At 44.2% G+C, this 20033-nt stretch overlaps 7 protein-coding genes across 7 annotated transcripts; 4 read left to right on the top strand and 3 right to left on the bottom strand.

The window, feature by feature from the left end:
* Positions 1-288: 288 nt before the first annotated feature.
* On the top strand, positions 289-1788 carry GLAREA_11534 (uncharacterized protein; the record flags this gene model as incomplete). Its single annotated transcript, XM_008089677.1, has 1 exon — positions 289-1788. The coding sequence occupies one exon, from the start codon at positions 289-291 to the stop codon at positions 1786-1788; it is 1500 nt and encodes a 499-aa protein (XP_008087868.1).
* Positions 1789-4043: 2255 nt separating this feature from the next.
* GLAREA_11535 (uncharacterized protein) lies at positions 4044-6803 on the top strand (the record flags this gene model as incomplete). Its single annotated transcript, XM_008089678.1, has 7 exons — positions 4044-4238; positions 4296-4448; positions 4547-4654; positions 4702-5149; positions 5195-5511; positions 5607-5779; positions 5828-6803. The coding sequence occupies 7 exons, from the start codon at positions 4044-4046 to the stop codon at positions 6801-6803; spliced, it is 2370 nt and encodes a 789-aa protein (XP_008087869.1).
* Positions 6804-7995: 1192 nt separating this feature from the next.
* GLAREA_11536 (MFS general substrate transporter) lies at positions 7996-9863 on the top strand (the record flags this gene model as incomplete). The annotated part of the gene is made up of 5 exons (XM_008089679.1): positions 7996-8118; positions 8175-8439; positions 8490-8643; positions 8694-9085; positions 9139-9863. 5 exons carry the CDS (start codon positions 7996-7998, stop codon positions 9861-9863), a joined length of 1659 nt encoding a protein of 552 aa, XP_008087870.1.
* Positions 9864-10392: 529 nt separating this feature from the next.
* Positions 10393-11167, bottom strand: GLAREA_11537 (uncharacterized protein; the record flags this gene model as incomplete). The annotated part of the gene is made up of 2 exons (XM_008089680.1): positions 10393-10625; positions 10738-11167. The coding sequence occupies 2 exons, from the start codon at positions 11165-11167 to the stop codon at positions 10393-10395; spliced, it is 663 nt and encodes a 220-aa protein (XP_008087871.1).
* Positions 11168-11426: 259 nt separating this feature from the next.
* GLAREA_11538 (uncharacterized protein) lies at positions 11427-12944 on the bottom strand (the record flags this gene model as incomplete). Its single annotated transcript, XM_008089681.1, has 2 exons — positions 11427-11730; positions 12055-12944. 2 exons carry the CDS (start codon positions 12942-12944, stop codon positions 11427-11429), a joined length of 1194 nt encoding a protein of 397 aa, XP_008087872.1.
* A 3337-nt stretch (positions 12945-16281) lies between these two features.
* On the top strand, positions 16282-17382 carry GLAREA_11539 (uncharacterized protein; the record flags this gene model as incomplete). Its single annotated transcript, XM_008089682.1, has 2 exons — positions 16282-17109; positions 17173-17382. The coding sequence occupies 2 exons, from the start codon at positions 16282-16284 to the stop codon at positions 17380-17382; spliced, it is 1038 nt and encodes a 345-aa protein (XP_008087873.1).
* A 462-nt stretch (positions 17383-17844) lies between these two features.
* On the bottom strand, positions 17845-18450 carry GLAREA_11540 (uncharacterized protein; the record flags this gene model as incomplete). Its single annotated transcript, XM_008089683.1, has 2 exons — positions 17845-17901; positions 18016-18450. 2 exons carry the CDS (start codon positions 18448-18450, stop codon positions 17845-17847), a joined length of 492 nt encoding a protein of 163 aa, XP_008087874.1.
* Positions 18451-20033: the final 1583 nt, after the last annotated feature.

Here is a 20033-nt window from a genome sequence, read left to right on the forward strand (position 1 = left end):
GAGTGAACTTCCTTCTTGTGGAAAACCATTCGTGCCAGCCAAGTGTTGATACTTGGTCAATGAGTTTACGCACCACATTGTGCCTTGATAACGTGGTTCAATGAGTCTGTCGTAATTTTCAAAGTCTCATCATCTGCACAAAAAACTCTCTTGGCCTTTGTTGCGAGATTTACAGACTGGGGCGCGTTCGCTGATAGCAGAATGTGTAGAAGACAAATTCTTTTTGACGGTTTTTTGCCTCCTTTAAAGTACAAAACAAGAATCTCTCGCTGCATCGCAAATACAAAGATGCTCGTCAAATATCATGCGATGTATCCCGTCACCGCTTGTTCGTCCCCCGTACAAGACCAAGAGGGTACTCCTAAACCTTTCTCCCGGATTCCCATTCGATCTGCCATGAACCAGCTTCCGGCCGTTCCTTTCCTTGTCCCATCCATTCTCGAGGCGCTGCAGACATCACCAGAGTATCGAGATATCACAAGTGTCATACCGGGGGAAGCAGACTTGTACTGTGCTAAGTCTGTGAAAGATGCTGGCGGAATCGTGCTTACCAGTGACTCGGATCTCCTGGCTCATGACCTCGGACCACTTGGTGCTGTAGTCTTCTTTGGCGACATAGAAATGAAAGACGGGGATAGTCTATGGGCGCCTATTTATCAACCAGCAACAATCTCTGGTCGATTGGATTTACATGGGCCACGAGGACTACAAGCGCTTGCGTTTGAGATGTTTCTAGACAATCATGGCTCACTTCCCGTGCTGGTTAAGAAAGCTAACCATGAGCACAGTATCAAACTTTTCCAGACTAGGTTTGAGGACTTCCAGAGAGAATATGTCAGCTTGGCAGCCTCCCCACTCAATACGGCAATCATGCCGCAAATACGCACCGTTCTCCAGAGCCTAGATCCTCGGATATCTGAATTTGTGCTTCAATTCCCCTTTATTGCAGATATTGCAGCTCAGCCACCTTACCCAGGGGCTCATTCTTCACCACATATTTTTCTTCCGTTCTCATATGATTGTCCGATACGAACCACGGCGTGGGAGCCCTCGAGAGGCGTACGGCAGCTTGCTTACGGGTTAATCAACCTTGTGGCGCCAGAAAAAGAGCAAATCTCCACGACCTTTGAGCATATACGACAAGAAACAGAATCGGGTGGAAGAGAACTACAGGTTCCAGGCAGTGACCAGTTAGTCAGACTCTGCGCATCTCTGGTCAATCTCTTTAAGGACACCATTGCAAAGTTCCCTAGCATATCTGCCCTTGATCTGTGGACAACGATGGCGGTCGTTCAAGATATCCAGTTCTCGCACCACAACTCAAAAGCAAATCTTGGACAGATAGTCAAGCAACAAGTTCTTCAAAGCAAGGAAAAGCTTCATGAAAGCCTTACTTGGGAGATCTTACACTATCATGCACAACTACAGAGCAGTCTTTATTCTTTCAGGATATTGAAGCAAATTTTGAGTGTTCTGCTTACTTATTCGACAAGCGAAAACCTACCCGTAGTGATGTCGAGACTTCAAGAGACTCTTGCGGGCCTGCCGCCCATTTCTGAAGTGCAAGATCTTGGAAGCGCTATCTCTACTGTCAAATTCATTAGAAATATGGACATGATGAAGGGAGCCCAGGAAATATTAGGTATCACTATACCAGAAATTTCTTCGAAGCCGAAGATGACGCGCCGGGAGGTGAAAAGAAACAGGAAGGCCGATAAACGGAACAAAAAGCCTACAAGAGACAATCAAACGTCCAACAATCCTTTTGAGCTGCTTGGCAGTGAGTAGTCGAGCAATTCCTTGTGATGAAACTACTCACTCCGCATGTTTACGAGGGCTACAATGTTGAACATGCCCTCGTAGTCTTCACTGCTGCAAATTATTGCTGGAGATGGACGGCCTCCTCCTTGATAGCACGACAGGACGAGTCCGGAATTTTGCGACAGTGAGTTCAAGAGTCATAGAGCTTAGTATCTGAGCTCTTCGTCCAGAAGACGCAATACAAGATGTCGTGTCAACTTCCAGGCAATAGTGTTCCTGGACTAACGCACATTCTTTCTCTCGGCAGAAAAATTGGCCTCACTCACTCCGTCGCCCTTCTCATTTTCACAAGCAAGGAATAGGCTAAGATGTGTACAGATCTAACGCTACCACGACAATCAGCGGTGAAAAAGAGCTAGTCACAATGTGATTAATCACTCCACCGCACGCTTAACTTTTACTCTGCGACTTAGTCGCCGCATCGCCGAAAGTCGCTCCAACTCCTTAGTAGTTGGTGCAGGTTGGAAAGCAAGGCTTTTTGATCACCCTTCCAAGATCTAGTTCATTCAATTGGATCAATCTATGCTACATCTACTTTGGGCAATTCCATTACTCTTCTTTACATGAAAAAAATAACGCAAATTTGAGTCAATTTAGCCGTTGCTGAGCACCACAGACTTCTGCATGCTCGATTACTCCTTCTACATAAAGCTTTGTTCTGTCCTCAGTTTCATTATCCTCCATGTGCAGACCGATGCTCTTCAGTTCCAATTCAAAAGTGGTTTGTTCTTCGCAGCTCCCCGGGTATTGCCAACATACGTTCGAATGATTCTCCACTCACACATCGAATCCTGAGTTACACAGCGCTCAATCCTTTTTCCTATTGTCGCTTAGCAACGGCTCACTCGCCGTAGATGGTGATCATGCCTACAAGACTCTTTATCATATCCGCTCTTGGTTTGTGCCGCTTATATTGCGTTATGGTTTCAGTCTATGTGCTTCAGCTCACGCTATTTAGTATCTTCTTGGACATTTTTATCTCGGATGTGGTTTAGTGAAGCCACGGGATGATAAAATTGGGTATTTCCCGTCTGCCAATCACCAGTACATTCTACATGTAAGATCTTACGTTGACAGATTGTAGAGCCCGCGTTCTACCGCTAGTATCACAAAGTTAGCCCGAACACGAGTTACCTCGCCATCAAGTGCACCAAGCGCGAGCTATCGACAATGTGTTCCCATATGGCCAACGATTATTGTTCTTATCGCTCAACGGGATGTCAATGATTTTGTTCAGCTCTCACTGCAAAGTGTCCTTATCCCATCGAATTAGATATATGCCTCATTGTGGGGGCATACCCTGCAACAGCGGCACTCCAACCTTTTACCTCCCCCTGCGCTCGTCTCCGCACACCCTGAATTGACGATTCTTTCGTAATTATTCATCGGGGTTGGTAGTTGAAGTTGGATCTGGACGAGCCAAGAAAAATTGCAGTGGATGTGGAATAGGGTTATCAACACTTTTTTGAACGACCTTTCGCACCGATAGAGAACAAGAGTTCTATTGGTTCTAGGAGTGTTGATACGACCAAAGTTGACGTATTTAATGAAGCCTCTTCGGAACATTGATGGCTTCAAACGTCTTACTGTTCAGTGGGTCAATGTCGGTGAAGCAGTTAAGATCGACGAGGGCGGCGGGCCACTTGATGCTTGTTTTCGGTACGCAGACTTGATTGGATGATTCTTTTATTTTTGGGCTTAGACTGATGACCCCTCAGCGCATGCCGCTAAGCAAGAAGGGACTGTATCCGAGCTTCTTGGTATCTTCTCGACGATGCTCTTATACCACCGCCAACCGAAAGAGCCTGGCGTTCTGATTCTCTTCGCCAAGTATGCTGTACTACTACATCGACAGAAAGCTGATAGGCTGCTGCAGTATGGTCCATAGTGTTGAAGGGAGAATTTCGCACGTGGCTGAACAATGAAAGAGGATTGCCCCTCATGCGAAGGTAGTAAAGCGACTCTCCTGGTGAATTTGAGGGATTTTCATACAAGTATATTCGGTGCAATTATGTTGCAACTTCTAGTGGCATGGTTTTCCCGTCGACAAAGTGGGTTCACTAGTCGTTTTTGGATCCTTTAAGGGCGTTTGTTATTATAGGTACTAAGCATCGCCCTGATATCCAACTTTGCCAAAGCCTTTGGTGCAGTTCCTTCATCGCCGAGCATATATCCTCTGCGCCTTCGAAGCACGCACGTCCTGTACTTCATCCATACCCGGCATGGCAACAATCCGGATCGACGACACGATACGCGCAACGAAATCACATTCAGACCTGCCTGAAATTGGAGGAGTTTTTTCCATCAGAGCTGTCTCTACAGATCATCGTAGTCGCAAAACTTCTGATCTCGAAAACCCGTCAGCCGAAGACGAAGACTCTGGCCTGCGCCGAGCTGGCGACTTCAAAAAGAAACAGGTCATTACAGCACGATATTACTTACTCGAAGTTTCCGTCACTGACTGAACTCAATAGATCTTCAAGGGAAAATATTTGCTATGGCTAGCCTACCAGTCTATTGGTGTCATTTATGGTGACATTGGAACCAGCCCCCTCTATGTTTATTCTTCTACTTTCAGCGAAGAGCCTAGCTATGACGACCTTCTGGGAGTTTTATCAATTATCATTGTAAGACTCTCAAATTTCGCAACTTGTTTCTGAGTGTCTCGGGAGCCAAGACATCTCTACAGATTGTAGTATTGAGATAATTTCTAACTACGGCATAGTGGTCTCTGACGATTATGGTGTCATTGAAATATTGCGTGGTCATACTTCGAGCTGATAACGACGGAGAGGGAGGCACTTTTAGCACTTATTCTCTGTTGTCTCGATATGTAAGTGGGTCTTATCTTGTCCTAATCGATTCTAATCGGCCATCCAGGCAAATATTACAAAACGTGACCCACGCGAAGCATCTCTCATCAAAATGGAGCGTCATCTGACAGATGACCTGTACAAAGTCAACCGCTCCGTCCGATCTGGAATTGAGAGCAGTAAGTTCGCCAGAGGATTACTCAAAATCATTGGAGTTCTGGCAGTGTCCATGGTTATGTCAGATGGGGTTTTAACTCCGGCACAATCTGTTCTTGGGGCTGTGCAAGGGCTCGAGGTTGTGAAGCCTGATATTTCGAAGTCGGTTGTGGTTGGTGCGACGTGTGGTATTTTGATATTGCTCTTCCTAATCCAACCACTTGGGACGACCAAACTAGCTGGAGGCTTTGCACCCGTTGTCATTATTTGGCTTGGCTTCAACGCAAGTTTTGGTATTTACAATCTTGTTCAATTCGACCACGCAGTTTTGAAAGCATTCAGTCCCGGGTATGCATTTGGTAAGCAAATCCATGATGCTGTAGATGTTTTCTAATTTAGCATAGCTTTCTTCGTTCGCAACAAGACCGAAGCTTGGAAGAAGCTTGGCGGTATTCTTCTTGCCTTTACAGGCGTAGAAGCACTCTTTGCAGATCTTGGCGCCTTCAGTCGCAAAGCAATACAGCTTTCTTGGTTTTGCTATGCATTTCCGTGTTTACTCCTAGCATACATTGGTCAGGCAGCCTATATCGCACACAATCCTTCGGCATACTCGAATCCCTTTTATAATTCGGTCCCTCCAGGAATGCTCTATCCTTCGCTTGTTATCGCTATCCTAGCCGCGGTTGTTGCTTCGCAAGCTATTATTACAGCTACCTTCCAGGTATGATCGATTATTTTCTTTTATCAGATTCTCTTAGCACTCCCAAGGCCTTTATTCCACTTCATAAAATAATGCGCTCACAACCAGATTTTTAGCTTATGGCACAAGTCATGAAACTCTCCTACTTTCCACAAATCAAAGTAGTCCATACATCCAGGATCTTCCACGGACAACTTTACGTCCCAATTGTTAATTGGCTTCTTATGATAGGGAGTGTAGTCGCATCAGCAGTTGCAAATAACACTACCACTCTGGGAAATGCTTACGGGTATGTTCGCTGTTTTCGACCTTGCGAGACACTTTCTGATGATCCCAGGGTTTGCGTCATGTTCGTCACATTTTTTGATACCTGCATGGTGTCTCTCGCAGCTTTAATTGTTTGGAAGCGCAGCCCGTATTTGGTATTCTTTCCCTGGCTTGTCATCGCTTGTATGGACGGTCTCTACTTGTCATCTTCTCTCGAGAAAGTCCCAGATGGAGCATGGTTCACCCTTGTTTTGTCCGCCGTTCTTGCCTCCATCCTGATACTTTGGAGGTTTGGCAAAGAACAACAGTGGCAAGCCGAAGCTGTTGATCGCTTTCCAACATCTCATTTGGTCCAGAGAGACAACAGCGATGGGTCTTTGCATTTGACTGATACATTTGGAGGCGAGACCCTTAGCAAGATCAAAGGGCTCGGAATATTCTTTGATAAGGCTGGTGAGACAACGCCGGCAGTCTTCACTCAATTCCTGGCAAAATTGGTAGCCGCTCCAGATGTAATGGTCTTCTTTCATCTCAGACCACTGGAGACACCATCGGTTGCGCCAGACCAACGATACAGTGTATCGCGTCTTGCGATACCCAATTGTTATCGTCTCATTGTCCGTCACGGATATATGGATGAAGTGATTTCACCAGATCTTGCTTCTCTTATATGCGATCAAGTGAAAGGCTTCATCATAAAATCCTCTGCCCCTCTCCCTATCCGGGAAATCACGTTTTCTCCTGATGAAAATTCAGGCCTCAGCAAAGACCAGGTCTCGAGCGTTTCTTCTGATATCGACCAAGAATTCAAAGATCGCCAAGACAAAGCGGCTAGAGATTTGAAGATGTTGGACGATGCCTTCTCTCAAAGAGTTCTGTACATCATTGGAAAGGAACAGATGAAGATTCGCGTGGAGGGCGGACTTTTCCGGAAGCTGGTTCTTCGTGCTTTCTTGTGGATGAGGGAGAATACTAGGACGAAGATTGCCAATTTGAGGGTTCCTACTGATAGAGTCATTGAGGTTGGGTTTATCAAGGAGGTCTAATGTTTAACATGGAGCTATGGCGGCTTTATCGCGACAAGCAATATTGACAGAGCAGGGACCATGTTAGTCCTTCGGTTTTGGAGTTTTCCATGTTTTTGAAGTCCAGTAAGGCGGATTGTCATCGAGTATAAAGCGTTGTCAGCATTCTACATGACTATAGACATCCTGCTTCTTTCTCAGCAGACCTGAGCTGACTTTTAACTATATTAAATGGGGAGCAGGATCTTTTTCTGGCAAATTCTCAATATGCCAATCACCTTTCCGGTGCTCCAGCAAGGCAGCTGTTTTTCTTCTCTGACTTCCATTCCGGGGGTTGACAGGCTCGCGGAAGACAAAATAAGTGGCAGTCACCTAACCCCCGAATCCTATTTATTAGACTAAATAACAAGTCCACTTCGAATAGAGCTTGATAAGTCACACTTACTTAAAACAGTTGGCGAAATAATCATATTGTTCCAATTTAGTCCACTAAATTATGATATTTCGTCAACTTAGTCGAAGAACTATTCTGTTTCGGCTGCCACTCATTTTATCCTCCGTGAGACAGGGTAAGAATTTTGGTCAGCGCTACTGTCAATCATCTATTCTATGATTTGTTTTGGAACTTTCTCGCTCTTCAAGATGATGATTGTCTTTCGCTCGTACTGACATTTTACGCAGTCACGCAGCAGAATTACGGCATATCTAATTTGAAGACGATTATTGTTTTCAAGTTCCAAAAAAAATGCGAAAACAAGATTCTGATGCCAATGTCAGATTCTCGTGATTCTCGTGCGAGAGTGACGACTGTCGGAGTTTGGTGGGGACGCTTGTCGAAGGATTTTGTTGTTCTGATTGGGGCGGCAGATTTTCAAGTCTGTACTTCTCCACTCCCCACTTCCAGAGCTTGGAGGCGGAGAGTGAAAGCTTTAATCAAACGGGGCCCCAGATGGCTCTAACAGGAAATCGTGAAGTCGATCTCTTCTTGTTCTTGACACTGTTTTTCAAAAATGGGGTACTTTGCGCGAGTCCGTTGTCGAACATTGTCATGAAGAAAGTTGCCCGGAGTGGTCAGCGACTCATTCTACGGGAAGTTTGCCGTCATACTACATAAATGCCGGGTCCCTCCGAATTTTCTCTCATTTCATGAAGAATCCTTCTTTCTATTGCAGTTCTTTAGGGCACGCGAGTGTTGAGCGATAAATCAACGACAATGGGTAACCAAATAACTCAGTGGAATGTGGCTCACAGCTTGACGAAGCGCAAGCTTCTCATTGCCATCAATTCTCTTGCTGCACTTTCGATCTTCTTCTTTGGTTACGATCAGGGTATGATGGTAAGACTATTAATCTCAGACTCCGAGTATTTTGTAGTCGCGTGCTGACTTTTCAGGGAGGAGTAAATAATGCAAAAGATTATATTGATCTGATGGGTTTCGGTTATGTGGATGACGAAGGTACACCAATTGTCACAGACTCGCTTCTACAAGGAGGCATCGTCTCAGTCTACTATCTGGGTACTCTTGTTGGAGCTCTGGCTGGCGGATGGGTCGGAGACAAAATTGGAAGAATAAAAACCATCGCACTTGGCGCTGCGTGGGCTATTCTCGGAGCGTCATTGCAATGTTCGGCGCAAAATCATACCTGGATGATTTTCGGTGAGTCTAGAACCTTTAGTGGCTAAACCAAAGTTCTTACCCGTCTATAGCACGACTGATTAATGGTTGGGGAACTGGAATCTTGAATGCGATTGTTCCTGTTTGGGCGACAGAGACTGCTGAACACACTAGCCGAGGACAGTTTATCGCCATTGAATTTACACTCAACATTTTTGGTGTTGTAGTGGCTTATTGGCTCGAGTTGTAAGTTTCTGACGTCCTTAGTCAAAGTCCGATATTAATGCCATCCGCAGTGGTCTTTCATTCATAGATGGCGGAGCGTCTCCAATTCGCTGGCGCTTTCCCATAGCTTTTCAAATCATCCCTCTTCTGGTTCTCTTCGGTGCAGTCTGGTGGTTCCCAGAAAGTCCAAGATGGCTCGTCAAAGTTGGTCGCGATAAAGAAGCTCGCTTCATTCTTGGCCGGCTTCGAGGGACAGAAGGTACTGATGTTGCTGCTGCTGAGGCTGAATTCCAAGATATCCAGAATGTTGCTGAACTTGAGAAATCTACTACACACAGCAACTCTTACTTTTCAATGTTGTTCGGCATTGGATCGGGGGATCTACACATCGGAAGAAGAGTGCAGCTTGTGATTTGGCTCCAGATTATGCAGGAGTGGGTAGGCATCGCTGGAGTTACTATCTGTAAGTTTCCCAAGACGATAGGGATAATTCTTTACTTACACAGTAACCTTTAGACGCACCAACCATCTTCCGAATCGCAGGATTCACAGCCGAGAAAAGTCAATGGATCAGTGGTCTGAACAATGTCTTCTACATGTTCGCAACCCTGATCTGTGTCTTCACACTCGATCGAATCGGTCGAAGGAAGACTCTGTACTGGGGTTCCATCGTCCAAGGAATTGCCATGTTTTTAGCTGGTGGATTCTCTCGCCTAGGGCTAGACGCCACAGCAGCCGGTGATACTTCCAAGTCCTCATCATATGGTGCCGCAGCAGCATCTATGATCTTCATTTTCACATCTACTTTCGGAGCAACTTGGCTCACCGTACCATGGCTTTACCCTGCGGAGATCTTCCCTCTGGCGGTTCGCGCAAAGGGTAATGCTTGGGGTGTAGTTGGATGGTCCATCGGAAACGGTTGGCTCACTCTTCTTTGTCCTGTGATGTTCAACGCTATCGGTGAGAAGACTCTTTACATCTTCGGAATCAGCAATGCTATCACCCTTCCTATGGTATGGGCTTTGTATCCCGAGAGCAATCAGAGGACGCTTGAGGAGATGGACTTGTTGTTCGCGGCTCCGACACCATGGAATTGGGATGCTGAGCGCAACTTTGCGAGGCTGAAGGCTGAAAATCCAGAACTAGTCAATGCTGCAAGACATAGGCATAGTGTAGTTAGTGCAACTGGTGGCTTGGACAGTGAAAAGGGAGCCCAGCAGGGGGTTGTGCATCGTGATTGATAATTTTAGATAGCAACATCCCCAAGGAGAGAGGGGAATGATAGGAAGAAGATAGTATCTGTAATTTATCCTATAATCAATGATTTGAACACCCAATTCTTAAGTGAAGTTCTTGATACATTGTCCAAGTCCAGTTGCATGGCCGTAAGCTCATCCTTACTTGGGCTCAAACCCGAAATACATCGGAGACAACAGAAGATTATTCATGACGAGAGCACTTGATCGCCGATTATGAAAGTAGGAAGTCCCAATTTACTGACACTCGAAGACGACGGTAGTCCAAACATAACGTTTACTCAAAACAATTGACGAAATAAATATATATTTCGTCTACTGTTTTCAGTAATCCATAGGGCAAACTGAGCACAACTGGGTATAATCTGGTCAAAGATGGATGGAGAAGTATTAAATGAGCGGTGTGTATGAGAGGCATATTGTGGTACTAACAACTCACGCACAAGGCTTAATAATGGTATCCAAAAACGTTGAACGCACCATATGTGCTTCAAAATTTGAGAAATAGGTAGTATCAGGATGTGACAAACATGCCGCTATACCAACCATATGCCCTGTTCAAGCGCCTACCTATACATCGGGCGATCTTGAAAGGGATTTTGCTATGTGGATGTGGCTCGTGGAAGTGTATACTTCGCTCGACATCTAAGCTTGTAGGGGTAAATTGCCAGACGGAACCATACAGCTTCTCCGGGGAAAACCCAGTCGAAGCCATCGCATGGAGAAAGTCAATCCATGGGATCTCGCCTATTAAAGATTTCGATGTCAGTTCTTCTCACTGAAATTTGGAGTCTGGGGACATTTCAACAACTCGCATAAGGCTCGTGAATGTTGAGATTTGGGGTTGCATAAGACTCACCTGGGGTTGCAGTAAGGTTGGGGGTAAATAATAGGTTTCTGAACACTTTCTGGGCTCGTTGATCTACGGTAAATATGGGCTGTATATCCTCTTTACGCAAGGGCTGCTGGTCGGGATCCGCGGCGTCATCCTCCTTTAAGCTTGCCAGACCTTTGGTTTTGATCTTCTGCTTTGGTGCCGAGGTAATCTTAAATGAACCAGAATCGTCAGTAGTAAGATCAAACTTTGAGAAGGAGGTTTCGAGAGCTTTTTGCTTGTTTTTCTCCAGAGCAATGGTAATCGGTTCTACCCATTCCGGAGTCCTCTTCAATATACGATGTTCAAAGAGAAACCCCTCTACTATCTCATTAATAGTTTTGCCGAACTTGAATTTGTATTTGGAATCAAATTTGGCCCAAAACTTGTGCAGGTCCTGCTCTGCTTCGCGCATCGCCTCAGTATTTTCTTTTGTCCATCTCTTTCCCGATGGATAAAAGTCTCTCGTCTCTCTACCTCCCCGGATAACAGGCGATGCGAGCGGTTCAAGACCAGTCGAGACATACTTTATGTTGTTTTCAATTACTTGCCGGGTACTAAATTGCTCAAAGACCTCTTGCCAATTTTCTCATGCACTTTGGAAAAACTGTAGTCCATACCAGCTGCCCAGGGTTGAAAATTGTCGAGTTCATCTCAGAGTTGTGCGAAGAGCCCTAAGTCGGCAATGAAATTGAGACCAGCGTCGAGAGACGTGCTTTTTGTTCAGGCTCTTTAATGACAAGATGTTCTAATTGATCCAGAACATCCGAGAGCCCAAATTTCCCCGTCATGACTGGATCCCAGAGTATTTGTAGCAGGAAACGAAGCTCATCACGATACTCGCTACGTCTCTCCTCGATAGTGATGATCGTGTTGGTTGGATCTTGCGGGAGACGGACGTAGTGTGACCGCAAAGGAGGCGACGGAGGTACGCTGTTCTCAAGATTCATCATTGTCCGCCCTTTAGCTTCGTTAAGCCTAGGAGAATTAGCTATCAGTAGTCTCAATTTCGTTGCACAAGCACCCAACTCTTACATTTGCCTGAATGTGAGAAGTGCTTGCAAGTATTCGTAGGGAAGCTCTTTCTGCGGAGATATAGCCCCAGAATATTTCTCTTGTAACCTCTCAAGGAGGATGAGTTGTCGTTCGATTATACGCCAATTTATAAGGGAAGCATAGGAATTTGCGACTGCCTGGGCGATTACTCGTTCCCAAAAAAGGGCATAATTTTGCGTTAACTTGGGGCCTACAGGATGGTCCTGTCACCTTGTATCTAACAGCCGCTCTCTTCGATGTTCGCACCATTCCCATATTGAATCTGCGAAATAACTTGGATCTTCTCTCAGTAACCAGATATGATTATCGGCCTTTCCCCGTTTCGCGCCTATGATGCTCCGCATTTGCTGATAATCAAATGCTGATGGGCCGCGGTATTGCCTTTCGATGGTGAGAGATACAGTATTGGGATATTCAGCAGCATCTGTAATGATTGCGGGAAGGATATCTTGAACCGGAAAGTACGAGTCGATCAAAGATCCCAAGTCGCTTATATCATGAAGAATGCCCATACAGCATTCGACAAGAAACTGCATGAGTCTTTCTTGGATCTCAAGAGTCAGGAGAGCATGGCCAGGGTCAATCGAAAAGGCTCGTCCGGACCTGAGTGCCCCCAGAGCATCCGAGTCATCGTCCCATGAGACAAGCCTCCCGTATTTCGTCGGCGTTCCCCCATCTAGAAACATTGTTTGCCTAGAAATGAAAGGCACTCCCACAGCCCGACTAGCATGTGCAGTTCCGGTACAGCTAATGTCAGAGCGGGCAAAAGTGCCTGGAAGATTGCGTCCTCGGCCATGAAGGAAGTACAGCAAGCTCCGCTTTAGAGATAGATCTTCAAGGTTGATCGTAGGCCACAGGAACCACTCCCTAAACATAGTAACCCCGCCTGGGCGGCCAGCCATCTCTTCACGTTTGAGAGCTTCAAAGTCCGGTCGATGAGAGGGTGCCATATTCGGCCAAGCGGTAAGCAGGATAGCTTTTTTCTGCTTCATCGTCTTCTTCAACCATCTTTTTCGTATAGTCACTTCGTGCCGGTCGAGAATCTGACCCAGCATATCGTGATTCGACAGGATGTTGACTGCTCTAGCTTTTGCTTCGGCTTTTACTTGTGCAGCGGATGGGGAAAACGATGGCATAGCCACTTGCCGACTCTGTGCGTGCTTCTTGAAACATTTTCCGGAATTTTCCAGGTCAAAACCATGGAAAATTTCCACAAACGCAGCCAGCTTAGTGATTATATTAACAACATGTAAGTCTAGAAGATGAAAGTTTGCAAACGTACGATGCAGTGAACCTACCTTAAGTAGGCGATTATTAGTTTCGTATTAGTAATAACATAAACTGTAGATGAATGATAACATTTATTATCAGTGGCAGAAGCCCCTGACTATATTGTAATCTTAAGGTATGCGTGAGAGGGGGCAGGTAGCTTCAGCCGTATTTCAATTTTAGATAGAGTTAAAGATATTACATTTACTAAAGATGATTGACGAAATGCCCATTTCGTCATTTGTTCTGAGCAAACATCGTGCTTCAATTGCAGCATATTATAACCTTGTCCACCACGAGACTACACATTGCAACCAACTTGTCAAGAAATTACAGAACTCGCAATCCGTCGTTCAAAATCTTTAAACTTTGATTTGTATGGAATTTTTTCCCTCAAAAAATACTTTGGGAAATTGTTCTACCAATCTATGTCGATTTGGGTACGGAAATTGAGCCTCGGAAATTGAGCACAAGCTAAGGATGTTTTTTGGAGGTGTGAATAGTGCAGTTTAAGTAAGGCATAGTTTGCCTTTCTGGTACCTACTTCCAATTACAATGCCCCATAATCTTTGTACCCTGCTGTTCAAAGTAGTTGCAAAAAATCTTCGAAAAAAGAGAATTCAACAATGGTGGTATTGCAGGTTTGCAAAGAAAACATTCACTACTAATAGGCCAAATTTCTAATGGACTTGTTTAAGTTGGAGCTTTTTTATTTAGTAACTCAGCAGTGAATAACGGTCTCACTAATTTTTTCAGATGTACTTTTTATGTGATATAGACATAATGGAGAATTCGAAATTGTTACAATGTTTTTTCATCATCCTTGGGTCCAGTCGACAGACGTGATCATGACCGCCTTCCTGAACTTCAAAACCGAGACCCCAAATCCTCAGAAGGATAAAATACTACATCAGAGGAACAAATTTAAGGCACGGCTGCCTTGAAGTCTTTCCCCAGACCCGTTTTCTCTTGACCACCAACAGCACCAAAGTCCAAGCAAACAAAATGAATGCCAGAGCTTGTCAACCAGTGAAGCCCACCACCGGAGAGGAGGGGGCTGCTAAACAAGAGGAGTTGTTGAGTAAAATCCATCATCAGCCGACTATTCCACTTGCGAGACAAGGGATTGACCGCATGCAGGATTACAGGGAGAGTATATACCGCTGCATCAAGCTTGTTTATTGTGATAGATGTATTATTAATTGATAGTATGATAATAGTACGACTGTTCCACGTGACGAGTAACGTACTCTTCACCGACCCCACCCGCACCGCCTTTAGTAGAGATTACTTGAAGTGTACGAAAGGGGGTTTTAAGTGGATCTGGTACACCCTTGCAGGCGGTGAGCCTATGGAAGGCTCCAGAAGCTTGCTGCTCTAAACCCTTATTTTACACCCAATTCCAGGCTACCCCTAAGCAAGTTACTCTATCACTACATCTTTGAACCATCTTTCACAATGTCGACTAAGGGCTCTCGCTAGACTTGGGATACTCTAATCCGTGTTCGATTTAAGACACTTATTAAGGAAGGCTATTCACGACGAGACGCTACCCGAAAACTAAAGGTTCCTATTACCTCAGCTTACTATTGGCTTTATCTACCTAATCGACTAGGAAAGGCACCTAGCGCTACTCTAAAGATATCGGACTAAAAGATTAAGGAAATAGTTTAATAGTTTATTAGCCACTACGATCGGAGGAGCTCGACCTTAAAAGAGATTCGAAAAGAGTTTAGTTTAGAATGTTGCGATAATACGCTTTTAGCTACTTTTGCCCGAAATGGCTACTATTATCACCGGCCAGATTATAAGCCTTTTATCTCGAAGAAAAACAAGCTTAAAAGATAGATCTTCTCGATCGAGAACTAGCATCGGCCTCGAGAATACTAGCGGAGAGGCATTTATACCGATAAAACGATTACTCGGACCGATATTCTTCGACGTCGCCGGCTCCTCCGAGCCCGGGGTAAAAGAAAGAGGCTTAACTATATCTAGTTTACTTTTTACTTAGGTCACTAATCTATTATAGCTTAGGCGGCTATCGGTTATAATTATAAGTCTCCTTTATTCTTCGTCTTATACGAGGGTAAAGGTAAAGGTTTTACTTAAAAGAAGTATGCCGAGTAGATTCTTCGGGGGCCACTAAAAGAGATCTTTAAACAGCCAGGAGACTTCTTTTGTGTAGAAGATAATAGCCCTATTTACGGTAAAAGCGATACTTTAAAGAATCACGGGTTCTATAACGCCGTCCGCCTCGAATACTATATTAACTTAATAGAATGGCTACCCTACTCACCGGACCTTAATCCTATCGAGAATATCTAGCGGGTTCTAAAACAAAGAATAAGGAATAGGAAGCTATATAGCGGATAGTCGCTCTTAGATTTGAAGGAGGTATTACAAGATATCTAGAATAAGGAGATAACTATAGGTTTGATTAACAAATATATCGACACAATGCTAGAACGAATTAGAAAGGTACGAATGCGCTAAGGAGGACCTTTAGGCTAGTAATTGTATATAAAAATAGCAATAGATTCATTCCTGATTTAGCAAAAGATTCTGGCAAAATACAAGGGTATACTAGATCCACTTAAAACCCTCTTTCGTACAAGTAATTTTAAGTTTATGTGTGTGTAACACATTATGACGGAGGAGAATTACATCGGCCTCGTATAAGTAGGACGAGTAAAACTTGTCGATTCGAGGGAGACTTATATTATACTCCACATATTAAGGATAAATGACCAGTCAACAATCAAACTTACACAATCCCACTGACTAACCCATATTGGAGGGCGGAGACGTGGCAAAGTACCTAAGGTGTACCAATTTGTGACCGCAGCCTCGCTAAAATATTAGCCGACGAACACGACTTCCAAGGGTTTTACGATAAAACGCAACTTCTAAGGGTATCACTCGACAGTCTACGTTTTCTAAGGCCTTAAATTTTGTTCTCTTTATTCTTTAAGTCAATAAATACACCACTCTACTTACTAGGATATATTGTCTTACCGTCGCGATTTATATAAATTTTGGCCACAAATCCGCAACTTCCCACTCCACCTTAGGGAGCAAATTGCGTACGGCGCTTGAGACGCCGTCTCAACGCCGAGCGAGGTTTTGGTTCTTGGAGTTTGTTAAAAGAGTTTCGTTTTTCAACACTGGACAACACTTATTAACCTGCCTTCTATTGCCAGCATAATGTTCAAGATCCTTCCAGCAGCTTTAGAAAGCTCGAAACATTATTGCTTTCCCCACTTCACACAATTTCCGACTGAAATTCGCGATCATGTTTGGGACATTTGTGCTCAGAATTACCCTGCACGTATCGTCGACTTGAGAGAAATTCGTCAAACCGTCCCGACACAGTCAAATTCCGCAAATTCTCGACAGTACTCAGGGCAATCCAGCACAGCAGGAACTCTTGTTCCCACAGCAATAATCGAGACGAAGGTGGTAGCAGGATTCAAGTCTCGGACTCCGGCTCCGACACTTTTGTATGTATGTCAGGCCTCCAGAAATATGGCCAAAAGATCGTACACAAAGGCGTTCGGGACAGAGGATATGCCACCAGAGACATGGATTAATTTTGAGAAGGATGTGCTATATATTACGAAAGACTTTTGCTACCTGGGGCTTAGAGATTTACCATTTGCAATAAATCCATGGCAAGTAACTATAAGATTCAACACAGGGCAAGAAGAGCCATTCGGATACTTTTACAAAGAACTCAAGCATGACATTCGAAAAGTCAAGGACCTGGCCATTTCTGGACATTGGAATTTTGGCAGTGATAGACCATGGGATTACGAAACGGACGGAGACATGGGAATGATCACAACTCACTTCGCACGTGCAGAAAGAGTCACTTTGGTGGAACCTCAGCACGCTCTCGGGCGAACTTCACACCTGCGCTTCGCAGAAATAAGTCCGTACGAAAAGGCCCAATCTGAAAATCCAGGGCATCTTAAAGAAATGTTGGGATATAGGAATCATCTGTTTGATAGAATGGCGTGGGACAGAAGTGGCGTATGGATGGGCTAGGACCCGTATCCATGGTTTGAGTTTGGAACGGTCATGGATATGGAACAGAACTGCAATGACGCTGGCATGAAGACACGGAGCTCTGAGAGTAGATTAGCTACGGAGGAAGATCGCTGCCGGGCGGTTCCGGATGCGGCGGACCGTAGAGACCATGATGAGTATGCTGAAAAAATGTCGGTCTTCGAGAAAGATGAGGAATTGGTGAAAGAGAGGCTACGTAAATACATTGGCATAATTCCGGGCCAAGTAATTCTATAGAATTGAATAATACCTCACTTGGCTTCCGGCAGACAGGATTGAAACTTGAAAGGAATCGTAGCAGTAAGGAGACAGGTTCAATCTCAGCACGGACTATACTCTACGTAGTTCTAGTATTATAATTATATAGAGTTATAGTAGTAAAGATATATTAACGACCTCGCTTTACTGTGTTCTACTACGTATGATTATTCTACACGCATGTAGTGAGTACCGCGAAAATCTCTGTTCGTGGCTTATATATCAACAGAGAAGAGTGGAAGGCTGGGTTACTTATATCGAAGTTAAAAAGAGAATAGTTCAATTAATGAAGTGGAGTCATTGCCGAAGAGAAACAATGCATTCTTTCTGGAATATGGTATTTTGAGAGCAGATGAATACATTCGTGTTATGAACCCGAGTATAGGGGTTTAAATCTCAGCTAAAGCTGGTCATGTTGCACAACGGCAAAAGCTAGATCAACTACGTGCCATCATAAGCGGAATCATAGCCCACAAAGTAAACTTTCGCCTCTTGCGACTAATCAGCAACCTCTGGTCATGTCCGGCAGTTCTGGTATACTCGAAATGACCGGATTTGAAATGAAACATCACTACAAGACGAACCCGCCGCTTCTGAAATTCCAATTCCTACTCTGGAGCCTTCACAGTCTAGTTGGTGGTAAATCTGAGCAGTCGGCTTATAGAAAATAGGGACTTGCTGCCATAACCATGCACTCCCAAACCCATATCCCTCCCCAGTTTTGACATTGAAGCAAGCGAGGTCACAACCAAAATGGGCTACCGAAAGATATTCCACCCCCTCACAACCATTCCTTCCATACATGACTGCCCGGTTGTCTCCCCCCCGCTTAGCCAGGCTGCTGTTGCTAAGTTGCAATTCTGTTCCAAGCTCTAGATCGATGATTTGCATGCCTTCCAACGGTACCCATGTTTCGTTTGCAACAGTTGCTCTCTCCATATCATTGATTTCCAAAGAGGTCAGCTGGCGTAGTGGTAGACCATCATACACAACAGTACGAAGGCTGCTGAACTCCGGTTCTTCAATCCCGCTAGCAGTATTGTCCATGTGGACAGACGAGGCTCCTGCTATCAGAACCAACGATAGTATATTCGTTTTCAGCATGGTAGTAGTTAATGTATCTGCTTGAGATTTATTTATTATAAGATGGTTTGAATGATATTTTGAGTGATGGTTTAAACTTTTCATAGTCAGTTGCAAAATATACTTAAGAGGCATTGAGAACATCTGATACTTTTATAAAGCTAGTCCTTTTAGGGCTGCGGCTATCACTTGCTTAAAGAAGGGAAAGTTGTCAAGTCCCTGGCCGTGAATCTAACCCCTGACGATACGGCATAACTTCTAAAAAACAAAATCTGTCAATACCTCGCCTAGAATAAGTATCAATCAGTCAGGTCCCCTGATAAATTAGAGTCAAGTCAATTGAGAGGCCTCCATAGAGCTTAAAAGAGGTTTGAGATCCTTTAGTTTACTGCTGTATCTACTTCAAGCCAAGAGGGATATCGATAGAGGCCACCAGTACATTGAGAAACTGACGGGACACTATCTAACAATGCCCGTTTCCGAAAACGACTTTCCACTACACTTTCCGTCACATTTATAATGAGCCTCGACAACAGTGACAATACTGTTATTTACACAAAAGAATTAAGTAAATATAACGTTTCGGGATAATATAACTATTCTACCGTAGCAAGGCGTTCCGTCAGACTTGTAACACACTGGTGGGCCAGCTTGGCGGTCAGAGACTGCAACTATTACAGGTACCTGCAAAGTTTATAATCTTGCTGCAGTAACCGTATGATTGTTACATCTCCATAATTAGTAGGCTATAAAGCGGAAACTACAATCTTGCCATGTTACATCTATAATATTTACATTCCTACGCTTAATAGGCTATTTAACAGAAAATATAATCGCATTGTAGTCATCTTACCTGTGTTACATTCTCTACTCTCAATATGCTACTGAGCGGAAACTATGATCTTACGATACTAATTATATTATGTCACTTCGTTACAATTAATAAGCTGCTTGGCAGAAACTTTAATCTTACTGTGCCAGCCTGCAAGGCATAAAACACTACTTACGATGAAGATCTTGCTTGGGATATTACGCTGAGCTTTTTTATCCCATTATTCTACACTTGGTAGGCTACGTAGCCGAAACTGAAATTCTATTTTCGTGAATTATGAACAGGCTAGGAAAGAAAGCAAACCTATGTTTATTGAGATATCATTTTCTCGATATCCGTCTAATAACCTACTTGCCACTTCGTTTTCTTTCTTTTAAGCACAAGCAAACTCATCCAGATATTTCATTGACAGTGATAATGATTAATAAGTCTTTATTTTTTTGCAATTATTGGGATAGGGGGAATTACCGCTATTGCTGTGAGCAACACTACTACTATCGAAAGCATTCCTGTCGATGTAGAATTGCTAGTGCCTGCGGAAGAACTACGGGTTGTTTACTACGACGGGCCACCACTATGTGAAATGACAGCCGACGATATCGCCAACTTCGAAGAAGCTTTGGCCGAAAAAGGAACGTGGGACTAGCAGAGAGCACACCTTACATCGAGGTAGAGCCAGGAACTATCTTAGACTTTGGCGATGGAGGCATTAGCG

The sequence above is a fragment of the Glarea lozoyensis genome (genome assembly GCF_000409485.1).
Source record: "Glarea lozoyensis ATCC 20868 chromosome Unknown GLAREA8, whole genome shotgun sequence".
NCBI classification, from domain to species: Eukaryota; Fungi; Ascomycota; class Leotiomycetes; order Helotiales; family Helotiaceae; genus Glarea; species Glarea lozoyensis.